General features: G+C 42.3%; 1 protein-coding gene across 1 annotated transcript in view; it reads right to left on the bottom strand.

The window, feature by feature from the left end:
• The window catches only part of LOC139763311 (probable glutamate receptor), a 152,854-nt gene extending 137,657 nt beyond the window's left edge, over positions 1 to 15,197 (bottom strand). The window contains exons 1-2 of the mRNA XM_071689333.1: positions 15,054 to 15,197; positions 14,005 to 14,084 (exon numbers count right to left, since the gene is read on the bottom strand). Of these exons, the coding sequence (XP_071545434.1) occupies positions 14,005 to 14,084; positions 15,054 to 15,197 (224 nt within the window). The remainder of the gene's footprint in view (positions 1 to 14,004; positions 14,085 to 15,053) is intronic.
• Between the last annotated feature and the right edge of the window lie 705 nt (positions 15,198 to 15,902).

Raw genomic sequence — 15,902 nt, 5'->3', positions numbered from 1 at the left:
TATATATATATATATATATATATATATATATATATATATATATATATATATATATATATATATATAGATATATATATTTATATCTATTGCCTATAAATATATATGTATATATATATATATATATATATATATATATATATATATATATATATATATATATATATATATATATATGTATATATATATATATATATATATATATATATATATATATATATATATATATATATATATATATATATATATATATATATATATATATATATATATATAAGCTGTGTAGGTATGTATATTTGCGTGTGTGGACGTGTGTATGTACATGTGTATGGGGAGGGTTGGGCCATTTCTTTCGTCTGTTTCCTTGCGCTACCTCGCAAACGCGGGAGACAGCGACAAAGTATAAAAAAAAAAAAAAAAAAAGAAATATATATATATATATATATATATATATATATATATATATATATATATATATATATATTTATATTTATTACCTATGAATATATATATATATATATATATATATATATATATATTTTTTTTTTTTTTTTTTTATACTTTTTCGCTGTCTCCCGCGTTTGCGAGGTAGCGCAAGGAAACAGACGAAAGAAATGGCCCAACCCCCCCCCCCCCCCCATACACATGTACATACACACGTCCACACACGCAAATATACATACCTACACAGCTTTCCATGGTTTACCCCAGACGCTTCACATGCCTTGATTCAATCCACTGACAGCACGTCAACCCCTGTATACCACATCGCTCCAATTCACTCTATTCCTTGCCCTCCTTTCACCCTCCTGCATGTTCAGGCCCCGATCACACAAAATCTTTTTCACTCCATCTTTCCACCTCCAATTTGGTCTCCCTCTTCTCCTTGTTCCCTCCACCTCCGACACATATATCCTCTTGGTCAATCTTTCCTCACTCATTCTCTCCATGTGCCCAAACCATTTCAAAACACCCTCTTCTGCTCTCTCAACCACGCTCTTTTTATTTCCACACATCTCTCTTACCCTTACGTTACTTACTCGATCAAACCACCTCACACCACACATTTTCCTCAAACATCTCATTTCCAGCACATCCATCCTCCTGCGCACATCTCTATCCATAGCCCACGCCTCGCAACCATACAACATTGTTGGTACCACTATTCCTTCAAACATACCCATTTTTGCTTTCCGAGATAATGTTCTCGACTTCCACACATTTTTCAAGGCTCCCAAAATTTTCGCCCCCTCCCCCACCCTATGATCCACTTCCGCTTCCATGGTTCCATCCGCTGACAGATCCACTCCCAGATATCTAAAACACTTCACTTCCTCCAGTTTTTCTCCATTCAAACTCACCTCCCAATTGACTTGACCCTCACCCCTACTGTACCTAATAACCTTGCTCTTATTCACATTTACTCTTAACTTTCTTCTTCCACACACTTTACCAAACTCAGTCACCAGCTTCTGCAGTTTCTCACATGAATCAGCCACCAGCGCTGTATCATCAGCGAACAACAACTGACTCACTTCCCAAGCTCTCTCATCCCCAACAGACTTCATACTTGCCCCTCTTTCCAGGACTCTTGCATTTACCTCCCTAACAACCCCATCCATAAACAAATTAAACAACCATGGAGACATCACACACCCCTGCCGCAAACCTACATTCACTGAGAACCAATCACTTTCCTCTCTTCCTACACGTACACATGCCTTACATCCTCGATAAAAACTTTTCACTGCTTCTAACAACTTGCCTCCCACACCATATATTCTTAATACCTTCCACAGAGCATCTCTATCAACTCTATCATATGCCTTCTCCAGATCCATAAATGCTACATACAAATTTTTGTCGCTGTCTCCCGTGTTTGCGAGGTAGCGCAAGGAAACAGACGAAAGAAATGGCCCAACCCACCCCCATACACATGTATATACATACGTCCACACACGCAACTATACATACCTACACAGCTTTCCATGGTTTACCCCAGACGCTTCACCTGCCTTGATTCAATCCACTGACAGCACGTCAACCCCGGTATACCACATCGCTCCAATTCACTCTATTCCTTGCCCTCCTTTCACCCTCCTGCATGTTCAGGGCCCCGATAACACAAAATCTTTTTCACTCCATCTTTCTACCTCCAATTTGGTCTCCCTCTTCTCCTCGTTCCCTCCACCTCCGACACATATATCCTCTTGGTCAATCTTTCCTCACTCATTCTCTCCATGTGACCAAACCATTTCAAAACACCCTCTTCTGCTCTCTCAACCACGCTCTTTTTATTTCCACACATCTCTCTTACCCTTTCGTTACTTACTCGATCAAACCACCTCACACCACAAATTGCAGTCAAACATCTCATTTCCAGCACATCCATCCTCCTGCGCATAACTCTATCCATAGTCCACGCCTCGCAACCATACAACATTGCTGGAACCACTATTCCTTCAAACATACCCATTTTTTCTTCCCGAGATAATGTTCTCGACTTCCACACATTCTTCAAGGCTCCCAGGATTTTCGCCCCCTCCCCCACCCTATGATCCACTTCCGCTTCCATGGTTCCATCCGCTGCCAGATCCACTCCCAGATATCTAAAACACTTCACTTCCTCCAGTTTTTCTCCATTCAAACTCACCTCCCAAGTGACTTGACCCTCAACCCTACTGTACCTAATAACCTTGCTCTTATTCACATTTACTCTTAACTTTTTTCTTTCACACACTTTACCAAACTCAGTCACCAGCTTCTGTAGTTTCTCACATGAATCAGCCACCAGCGCTGTATCATCAGCGAACAACAACTGACTCACTTCCCAAGCTCTCTCATCCCCAACAGACTTCATACTTGCCCCTCTTTCCAAAACTCTTGCATTCACCTCCCTAACAACCCCATCCATAAACAAATTAAACAACCATGGAGACATCACACACCCCTGCCGCAAACCTACATTCACTGAGAACCAATCACTTTCCTCTCTTCCTACACGTACACATGCCTTACATCCTCGATAAAAACTTTTCACTGCTTCTAACAACTTGCCTCCCACACCATATATTCTTAATACCTTCCACAGAGCATCTCTATCAACTCTATCATATGCCTTCTCCAGATCCATAAATGCTACATACAAATCCATTTGCTTTTCTAAGTATTTCTCACATACATTCTTCAAAGCAAACACCTGATCCACACATCCTCTACCACTTCTGAAACCACACTGCTCTTCCCCAATCTGATGCTCTGTACATGCCTTCACCCTCTCAATCAATACCCTCCCATATAATTTACCAGGAATACTCAACAAACTTATACCTCTGTAATTTGAGCACTCACTCTTATCCCCTTTGCCTTTGTACAATGGCACTATGCACGCATTCCGCCAATCCTCAGGCACCTCACCATGAGTCATACATACATTAAATAACCTTACCAACCAGTCAACAATACAGTCACCCCCTTTTTTAATAAATTCCACTGCAATACCATCCAAACCTGCTGCCTTGCCGGCTTTCATCTTCCGCAAAGCTTTTACTACCTCTTCTCTGTTTACCAAATCATTTTCCCTAACCCTCGTACTTTGCACACCACCTCGACCAAAACACCCTATATCTGCCACTGTATCATCAAACACATTCAACAAATCTTCAAAATACTCACTCCATCTCCTTCTCACATCACCACTACTTGTTATCACCTCCCCATATCACCCTTCCCAAATATATATATATATATATATATATATATATATATATATATATATATATATATATATATATATATATATATATATATATATATATATATATATATATATATATATATATATATACATATATATATATATATATATATATATATATATATATATATATATATATATATATATATATATATATATATATATATATATATATATATATATATATATATATATATATATATATATATATATATATATATATATATATTTTTTTTTTTTTCCTGCTTTGTCGCTGTCTCCCGCGCTTGCGAGGTAGCGCAAGGAAACAGACGAAAGAAAATGGCCCAACCCACCCCCATACACATGTATATACATACGTCCACACACGCAAATATACATACCTACACAGCTTTCCATGGTTTACCCCAAACGCTTCACATGCCCTGATTCAATCCACTGACAGCACGTCAACCCCGGTATACCACATCGATCCAATTCACTCTATTCCTTGCCCTCCTTTCACCCTCCTGCATGTTCAGGCCCCGATCACACAAAATATTTTTCACTCCATCTTTCCACCTCCAATTTGGTCTCCCACTTCTCCTCGTTCCCTCCACCTCCGACACATATATCCTTTTGGTCAATCTTTCCTCACTCATTCTCTCCATGTGCCCAAACCATTTCAAAACACCCTCTTCTGCTCTCTCAACCACGCTTTTTTTTATTTCCACACATCTCTCTTACCCTTACGTTACTTACTCGATCAAACCACCTCACACCACACATTGTCCTCAAACATCTCATTTCCAGCACATCCATCCTCCTGCGCTCAACTCTATCCATAGCCCACGCCTCGCAACCATACAACATTGCTGGAACCACTATTCCTTCAAACATACCCATTTTTGCTTTCCGAGATAATGTTCTCGACTTCCACACATTCTTCAAGGCTCCCAGAATTCTCGCCCCCTCCCCCACGCCTATGATCCACTTCCGCTTCCATGGTTCCATCCGCTGCCAGATCCACTCCCAGATATCTAAAACACTTTACTTCCTCCAGTGTTTCTCCATTCAAACTTACCTCCCAATTGACTTGACCCTCAACCCTACTGTACCTAATAACCTTGCTCTTATTCACATTTACTCTTAACTTTCTTCTTTCACACACTTTACCAAACTCAGTCACCAGCTTCTGTAGTTTCTCACATGAATCAGCCACCAGCGCTGTATCATCAGCGAACAACAACTGACTCACTTCCCAAGCTCTCTCATCCACAACAGACTTCATACTTGCCCCTCTTTCCAAAACTCTTGCATTCACCTCCCTAACAACCCCATCCATAAACAAATTAAACAACCATGGAGACATCACACACCCCTGCCGCAAACCTACACTCATTGAGAACCAATCACTTTCCTCTCTTCCTACACGTACACATGCCTTACATCCTCGATAAAAACTTTTCACTGCTTCTAACAACTTGCCTCCCACACCATATATTCTTAATACCTTCCACAGAGCATCTCTATCAACTCTATCATATGCCTTTTCCAGATCCATAAATGCTACTTAAAAAATCCATTTGCTTTTCTAAGTATTTCTCACATACATTCTTCAAAGCAAACACCTGATCCACACATCCTCTACCACTTCTGAAACCACACTGCTCTTCCCCAATCTGATGCTCTGTACATGCCTTCACCCTCTCAATCAATACCTTCCCATATGATTTACCAGGAATACTCAACAAACTTATACCTCTGTAATTTGAGCACCCACTCTTATCCCCTTTGCCTTTGTACAATGGCACTATGCACGCATTCCGCCAATCCTCAGGCACCTCACCATGAGTCATACATACATTAAATAACCTTACCAACCAGTCAATAATACAGTCACCCCCTTTTTTAATAAATTCCACTGCAATACCATCCAAACCTGCTGCCTTGCCGGCTTTCATCTTCCGCAAAGCTTTTACTACCTCTTCTCTGTTTACCAAATCATTTTCCCTAACCCTCTCACTCTGCACACAACCTCGACCAAAACACCCTATATCTGCCACTCTATCATCAAACACATTTAACAAACCTTCAAAATACTCACTCCATCTCCTTCTCACATCACCACTACTTGTTATCACCTCCCCATTTGCGCCCTTCACTGAAGTTCCCATTTGCTCCCTTATCTTACGCACTTTATTTACCTCCTTCCAGAATATCTTTTTATTCTCCCTAAAATTTAATGATACTCTCTCACCCCAACTCTCATTTGCCCTCTTTTTTACCTCTTGCACCTTTCTCTTGACCTCCTGTCTCTTTCTTTTATACATCTCCCACTCAATTGCATTTTTTCCCTGCAAAAATCGTCCAAATGCCTCTCTCTTCTCTTTCACTAATAATCTTACTTCTTCATCCCACCACTCACTACCCTTTCTAATCAACCCACCTCCCACTCTTCTCATGCCACAAGCATCTTTTGCGCACTCCATCACTGATTCCCTAAATACATCCCATTCCTCCCCCACTCCCCTTACTTCCATTGTTCTCACCTATATATATATATATATATATATATATATATATATATATATATATATATATATATATATATATATATATATATATGTTTCCCGCGTTAGGTAGCGCAAGGAAACAGACGAAAGAATGGCCAAACCCACCCACACACACATGTATATACAAGAACAGAGAAGGGAGCCAAGTGAGGATTTACCTTCTAAAGCTCAGTTTTCTGTTCTTAACGCTGCCTTCTTATGCTGGAAATGAATATGTATGAAAAATTATGCATGAATATATTGAGAGGAAATAACTATGTATGATTATTTGTTCTTATAATCTGATTAGTTGGGATTTCCCATTCTATAATGATCTTTTTATGTCTGTATATCAGATATGTTCATCATACGATATTTCATATCTTTTTTACGCCAAAATAGATGTCTGTGATGATACATTTGATGTTTCATTCGTATATGCATTCTAACGCGTCCTGATTGTTGTCCTTCTCTTGCATTAGACATCAATTGAAGTTTTTATTCCGGACACTAATCATAATTATTCTGAAACAACAACATATCTTCTTTCGCTTTATGATGATGCAAAAATATCCGTAACGATTTAGGTGACAGAGTTCATATAAATATGATATTGGCTGCCCATGATCAATATGGTGCTGGTAAATTTACCTACTCATTCACACATTATTATCATCTTTCAATTCAATATTCACTTCTAAAATGTCAGTCAGAATGAAGGTATTACTTAAGCACGTATAAATCATGGTCAGGTTATCAGACATATACTAATTCATGTTGTATCTCTATCGCTCAAATCAATCCAAAATCGACTTCGTCTGGATATAAGGTACGGATATAAGGTACGGATATAAGGTACGGATATAACGTACGGATATAAGGTATCAGGTTAGGATAGAGAACACCTTTATGGGGACACTTCATATGATACTTGTACTAGTAGTGTGCCACAGAGATCAAACTTGGGACCAATTGTCTTTCTCATATATATTCATCATATTGATAATGGGCCGTGTTGTAAGATATTAAGATTCGCTGATGATACAAAACTGATAACAATACCTACAAATGAACGTACACGTCTGCAGCTTCAAGCTCACTCAAACTGATGGTGTGGGCCTGTATGTGGAACATATATTCCAGTGTCGGTAAGTGTGCAAAGTTTTACATTTCGAGAGTATAAACTGAAAGATAAACTGCGGCAGAAATTCTATTGAACTGCAAAAGTTGAATGAGGAAAAAGGCTTTGGTGTGATAACATTTGATGACCTAAGGTCATATAAGAAATAAACAAACGCAGTAAAAAGAGCGAACAAAGTTCTGGAATTCATAAGAAGCGCATTCGAATTTAAAGTCTCAGGAAATCATTCCTTCGTTTTACAATACACTGTTGCAGCCCATCTTGAAGACCGTGATCAGATAATACTTGAAAAAGAAATAGAAAGAAACAGAAAAATCACTCCTATTACAGCACACTAAACGACTTGAATGTATTCGGCCTAGAAAAGAGAAGAGTAAGAGATGATCTAACACTGCTACACAAGATCATCGGAAGCTTTGATGATCTTTATCTAAGAAGTTAGTTAAGACGTTGATCGTCTGATTTCCCTCGCACTGATGGATACAAACTCGTGGACAAACATTATACCTGGAATGAGACGAAGTATTCTATCCTTAACAGAACTGTAAACATATGGAATAATTTGCCACTTGATGTAGTTAAACGGTGTACTGTATGTATAGATAAGAAGAGACTGGAGAAAAATTTTGTTTCAGTTCCACGACTAACATTATGTGCCTCCTACTTAGTCACACTAACATTTTCTAGGTTCTTGTCTTTAAACCATTTGTATTTCCTTCTTGTATCCCATTAATCTGTGAGTTGCTGGCATCTTCCGCTATCACAAACATCTTCGAAGGGATTCAGTTGTCTGTCGCAGTTTGCATTTCTTTGTATTCAAATGTTGTAAACACACAGTGTACCTACGTTATTATTAAACTTTGTTATACTGAATATCTAAAACAACAAATGTGATCATCTCTTACGTTTGATAATGATTGTCCTGTTCTAAACATTACAGTAGAGTTATTTAGAATTATCCACTCGTTTATAAGGTCATAAATGAATGTAGAGGAATATGAAGAGCGTCTTACAATCAGTCTTCCCCGACTGCAGATCCCAGGAGAGTGAGTGTTAGTGATGATGACACAATACGTAGTGAAGACCAGAGACCCACCCTCTCGCGCGACGGTTTTATGGAAGGATGAACAACACTGATGATCAATACTGAAGCGTCATTGGTTAGTTCTGTCCATTGATGACGATTACGTCTTGCCAGAGACGACAGCTGATTGGCGACTCAGGTAGTGGGGTCACTGTGAGCATGTGATTGGCACAGAGGGATGTATTTACAGTTTTGTTAAGGTCATAGACGGAACATTTCAGATTGTTAGAGTAACACTGGAGATGCTCACCTCATGATGACCATCTGCACCTGAGATCCTCACCTCATGATGACCATCTGCACCTGAGATCCTCACCTCATGATGACCATCTGCACCTGAGATCCTCACCTCATGATGACCATCTGCACCTGAGATCCTCACCTCATGATGACCATCTGCACCTGAGATCCTCACCTCATGATGACCATCTGCACCTGAGATCCTCACCTCATGATGACCATCTGCACCTGAGATCCTCACCTCATGATGACCATCTGCACCTGAGATCCTCACCTCATGATGACCATCTGCACCTGAGATCCTCACCTCATGATGACCATCTGCACCTGAGATCCTCACCTCATGATGACCATCTGCACCTGAGATCCTCACCTCATGATGACCATCTGCACCTGAGATCCTCACCTCATGATGACCATCTGCACCTGAGATCCTCACCTCATGATGACCATCTGCACCTGAGATCCTCACCTCATGATGACCATCTGCACCTGAGATCCTCACCTCATGATGACCATCTGCACCTGAGATCCTCACCTCATGATGACCATCTGCACCTGAGATCCTCACCTCATGATGACCATCTGCACCTGAGATCCTCACCTCATGATGACCATCTGCACCTGAGATCCTCACCTCATGATGACCATCTGCACCTGAGATCCTCACCTCATGATGACCATCTGCACCTGAGATCCTCACCTCATGATGACCATCTGCACCTGAGATCCTCACCTCATGATGACCATCTGCACCTGAGATCCTCACCTCATGATGACCATCTGCACCTGAGATCCTCACCTCATGATGACCATCTGCACCTGAGATCCTCACCTCATGATGACCATCTGCACCTGAGATCCTCACCTCATGATGACCATCTGCACCTGAGATCCTCACCTCATGATGACCATCTGCACCTGAGATCCTCACCTCATGATGACCATCTGCACCTGAGATCCTCACCTCATGATGACCATCTGCACCTGAGATCCTCACCTCATGATGACCATCTGCACCTGAGATCCTCACCTCATGATGACCATCTGCACCTGAGATCCTCACCTCATGATGACCATCTGCACCTGAGATCCTCACCTCATGATGACCATCTGCACCTGAGATCCTCACCTCATGATGACCATCTGCACCTGAGATCCTCACCTCATGATGACCATCTGCACCTGAGATCCTCACCTCATGATGACCATCTGCACCTGAGATCCTCACCTCATGATGACCATCTGCACCTGAGATCCTCACCTCATGATGACCATCTGCACCTGAGATCCTCACCTCATGATGACCATCTGCACCTGAGATCCTCACCTCATGATGACCATCTGCACCTGAGATCCTCACCTCATGATGACCATCTGCACCTGAGATCCTCACCTCATGATGACCATCTGCACCTGAGATCCTCACCTCATGATGACCATCTGCACCTGAGATCCTCACCTCATGATGACCATCTGCACCTGAGATCCTCACCTCATGATGACCATCTGCACCTGAGATCCTCACCTCATGATGACCATCTGCACCTGAGATCCTCACCTCATGATGACCATCTGCACCTGAGATCCTCACCTCATGATGACCATCTGCACCTGAGATCCTCACCTCATGATGACCATCTGCACCTGAGATCCTCACCTCATGATGACCATCTGCACCTGAGATCCTCACCTCATGATGACCATCTGCACCTGAGATCCTCACCTCATGATGACCATCTGCACCTGAGATCCTCACCTCATGATGACCATCTGCACCTGAGATCCTCACCTCATGATGACCATCTGCACCTGAGATCCTCACCTCATGATGACCATCTGCACCTGAGATCCTCACCTCATGATGACCATCTGCACCTGAGATCCTCACCTCATGATGACCATCTGCACCTGAGATCCTCACCTCATGATGACCATCTGCACCTGAGATCCTCACCTCATGATGACCATCTGCACCTGAGATCCTCACCTCATGATGACCATCTGCACCTGAGATCCTCACCTCATGATGACCATCTGCACCTGAGATCCTCACCTCATGATGACCATCTGCACCTGAGATCCTCACCTCATGATGACCATCTGCACCTGAGATCCTCACCTCATGATGACCATCTGCACCTGAGATCCTCACCTCATGATGACCATCTGCACCTGAGATCCTCACCTCATGATGACCATCTGTACCTGAGACCCTCACCTCATGATGACCATCTGTACCTGAGACCCTCACCTCATGATGACCATCTGTACCTGAGACCCTCACCTCATGATAACCATCTGTACCTGAGACCCTCACCTCATGATGACCATCTGTACCTGAGACCCTCACCTCATGATGACCATCTGTACCTGAGACCCTCACCTCATGATGACCATCTGTACCTGAGACCCTCACCTCATGATGACCATCTGTACCTGAGACCCTCACCTCATGATGACCATATGTACCTGAGACCCTCACCTCATGATGACCATATGTACCTGAGACCCTCACCTCATGATGACCATATGTACCTGAGACCCTCACCTCATGATGACCATATGTACCTGAGACCCTCACCTCATGATGACCATATGTACCTGAGACCCTCACCTCATGATGACCATATGTACCTGAGACCCTCACCTCATGATGACCATCTGTACCTGAGACCCTCACCTCATGATGACCATCTGTACCTGAGACCCTCACCTCATGATGACCATCTGCACCTGAGATCCTCACCTCATGATGACCATCTGCACCTGAGATCCTCACCTCATGATGACCATCTGCACCTGAGATCCTCACCTCATGATGACCATCTGCACCTGAGATCCTCACCTCATGATGACCATCTGCACCTGAGATCCTCACCTCATGATGACCATCTGCACCTGAGATCCTCACCTCATGATGACCATCTGCACCTGAGATCCTCACCTCATGATGACCATCTGCACCTGAGATCCTCACCTCATGATGACCATCTGCACCTGAGATCCTCACCTCATGATGACCATCTGCACCTGAGATCCTCACCTCATGATGACCATCTGCACCTGAGATCCTCACCTCATGATGACCATCTGCACCTGAGATCCTCACCTCATGATGACCATCTGCACCTGAGATCCTCACCTCATGATGACCATCTGCACCTGAGATCCTCACCACATGATGACCATCTGTACCTGAGACCCTCGCCTCATAATGACCATCTGTGCCTGAGACCCTCACCTCTTGATGACCGGTCTAAGGTACAGATGGTCATCATGTGGTGATGGTCTCAGGTACAGATGATCATCATGAGGTAAGAGTCTCAGGTACAGATGGTCATTATGAGGCGAGGGTCTCAGGTGCAGATAGTTATCATGAGGTGAGGGGTCTCATGTGCAGATGGTCATCATGAGGGAAGGGTCTCATGTGCAGATGGTCATCATGAGGGAAGGGTCTCAGGCACAGATGGTCATCATGAGATGAGGGGTCTCATGTGCAGATGGTCATCATAAGGTGAGGGTTTCAGGTACAGATAGTCATCATGAGTTGAGGGTCTCTGGTACTCATGGTCATCTGTAGGTGAAGGTCTCAGGTACAGATGGTCATCTTGAGATAAGGGTCTCATGTAAGACTCACGCACACTACCATTAATTTTTCATTAACTATTTGTTATCATCATTTTACTGTGAGTTACATAGAGTTAGATGCATGTTTCCACGGGCCCACTGTTCCCATGGGCTACTGTTAATCAGGATGTTTGAACAGGTAAGAGCTGACCTGTTATTTGAACACGTAAGAGCTGATCTGTTATTTGAACACGTAAGAGCTGACCTGTTATTTGAACACGTAAGAGCTGACCTATTATTTGAACACGTAAGAGCTGACCTGTTATTTGAACACGTAAGAGCTGACCTATTATTTGAACACGTAAGAGCTGACCTGTTATTTGAACACGTAAGAGCTGACCTGTTATTTGAACACGTAAGAGCTGACCTGTTATTTGAACACGTAAGACCTGACCTGTTATTTGAACACGTAAGAGCTGATCTGTTATTTGAACACGTAAGAGCTGACCTGTTATTTGAACACGTAAGAGCTGACCTATTATTTGAACACGTAAGAGCTGACCTGTTATTTGAACACGTAAGAGCTGACCTGTTATTTGAACACGTAAGAGCTGACCTGTTATTTGAACACGTAAGACCTGACCTGTTATTTGAACACGTAAGAGCTGATCTGTTATTTGAACACGTAAGAGCTGACCTGTTATTTGAACACGTTGTTGAATGGGTGTTGACGGACTCCCATATAACTCGTGTCAGTGTGACCTGAGGGGACACACTGGCCAGCATCGTCACACTGTTCACTAGAGTGTGTCGTAGTGTGTCATAAGACTATAGCCCAGAGTACTACAGATGGACGTACATATTCTTTTGTAATAAATCTACAAAGGCCGCCTGATCTTCATTGACTACCATCCACGAAGAAGACCTGTATTCATTCCAGACAACTCAACCTTACATGCCTACCGGTACACATTATACCCATGCCAACCGGTACACATTATACCCATGCCAACCGGTACACAGTATACCCATGCCAACCGGTACACATTATACCCATGCCTACCGGTACACATTATACCCATGCCAACCGGTACACATTATACCCATGCCAACCGGTACACAGTATACCCATGCCTACCGGTACACATTATACCCATGCCAACCGGTACACATTATACCCATGCCTACCGGTACACATTATACCCATGCCTACCGGTACACATTATACCCATGCCTACCGGTACACATTATACCCATGCCTACCGGTATACATTCTACCCATGCCTACCGGTATACATTCTACCCATGCCTACCGGTATACATTATACCCATGCCTACCGGTATACATTATACCCATGCCTACCGGTACACATTATACCCATGCCAACCGGTACACATTATACCCATGCCTACCGGTACACATTATACCCATGCCTACCGGTACACATTATACCCATGCCTACCGGTACACATTATACCCATGCCTACCAGCACACATTATACCCATACCAACCGGTACACATTATACCCATGCCAACCGGTACACAGTATACCCATGCCTACCGGTATACATTCTACCCATGCCTACCGGTACACATTATACCCATACCAACCGGTACACTTGAAAATGAACTCTGACGACCATGGGTGCAGCGTCCCTAATAACTAGTAGGTTATGGTCGGCGCTGGCAGCATTATCAACCTGGCCTGCGCCTCTCCCAGTCCTACGGTGGAAGGTTGAGCACCAAGCAGAGTCTGAACCTTCTCCTGGCCGTAGCAATACTAGCGAAGTCGGAGGCAATGTAAATGTGCTTCAACCTCCATTCTAGCAACTAGCGTGCATGTTACGTCATCACGACATACTGAATTACATCGAGCCATCATAAGGTATAGTGATTATGGTCGTTTGCCGAAGTGTGCGAGCCATAGTCAAAATTTGACTTCGTCAGGGACTTGTACACCAATAATAAAGATTTGCTGTCAGTAACCCACTTGCTATTATTTAAGTATTTTCGGATATTTAGTTTTCTTGAACAGTTTTCACAAGTGGTCAATATGAGTTTTCCAATTAACTCTTTTATCAAAGTGCAAACCCAAAAATTTTACTGATTTTTCAAAAGGTATCGTATGGCTATCTGAAGTTATTTGTACAATTGGGATTTTTGTTTCTTTATTCATTTTTGAGTTACACCGATACTCTTAGCACGTGAAAACCTAAAGCCCAGGTGTAAGGCCCAGTTTTGGATGAGTCACAAAACAGTGAGTATTTAAGGACCGATGTCAGGGACACATTATCATTGAACGTGATCGCGAGAAGAGTGGGACTCAGCACACTTCCTTGTGTCACTCCATCTTCCCGTACAAAAGTGCCGGATATAACGTGTTGGGATGAGAAGGTTGCCGCCAACACTTCTGATGAATTTTGGATAAAAGTTGGCAGATTACCTCTTAAACCCGAGGCATCCACTTTGATTAGGAACCTACTTCGCAAAGTCATCTCATGGGTATTTTTTTTTTTTTTTGATCAAGAACCACTTCAATTACATCTTCCTTCTTTTGAAAATGATTGTAGATGACTAAGATATTATTTTTTGAATTTACTAAATGGTCTAGTGTGCTTCTGTGTTTAAGGAAGCCACCACAATGCCGAGCATTTGGTAAATTTCCTGACTCGATAAGAATAGAAACCTTCTGTTTACTGTTCTCTACATGACTTTGCTTAGGCAACTATCCATGCGCGAAGCGCCATACCTTTGGGAAATTTTGATCAGTCCAGATGTCATTAAAAACTTGCAGTAATTTGAATAACTCGTCTTTTGTGAGGTGTTGGATCATGGAATAGGTTATCTTAGATGGTCGGGGGATGCGCATCTTAGATGGTCGGGGGATGCGCATCTTAGATGGTCGGGGGATGCGCGCGCATCTTCAGGAATTTAGGACTAGAAGTTCTATGCTGTATGTATCACTGTTTTTCTATGGTAAAGGTAATGTTATTTTGTTCGGCCAAAGGTTTATCGTGTAAAAGGCGATGGTTATGATTGGCCGAACTGCTGACATTAGAGAAAGTTGGGCGACGGTAATATCTGTGATTAAGAATATGTCTTGGTTTATATTTCTTTGTTAATTTTCTTGACTATTGAGCAAACCTGGGATACTGGCGTGGATTTATTGATGGGGATGCATAGCTTTGCCAGATTCTCTTTTTGTTTTGCTTACAGAACTTCTTGCCAGAGTTTTCGTTTCTTTGTACGCAATAAAGTTGCCTTGATAGACTTTTTATCAAGAATCCTATATCTTCTATTGCGTCCACTCAGCGCTCTGCGATGATTGCGAAGGTTTTTGGAACAGATGCGTCGGCGCCGTTAAAACTTTTCTATATTCTGAAATTTACTATTAATATCTCGAGACATGTTTAGATTGGCGTCCCTTGCGAATGACGCCCAATCTACTTTCTTACAGTTGAACGTTGGTGGAGAAGTGTTCATAATGCTGTGGGATTATTAAGAAATGTGATATGGTAAGTGGTCCCTTCCCAAGGTATCGTTGAATGTACCCTAATCGATATCACTTAGTATATGAGGAGAACATACTGACAAATCT

Source organism: Panulirus ornatus, chromosome 46, assembly GCF_036320965.1.
Source record: "Panulirus ornatus isolate Po-2019 chromosome 46, ASM3632096v1, whole genome shotgun sequence".
Classification (NCBI taxonomy): Eukaryota; Metazoa; Arthropoda; class Malacostraca; order Decapoda; family Palinuridae; genus Panulirus; species Panulirus ornatus.
This window is presented reverse-complemented; position numbering and strand designations above follow the sequence as displayed.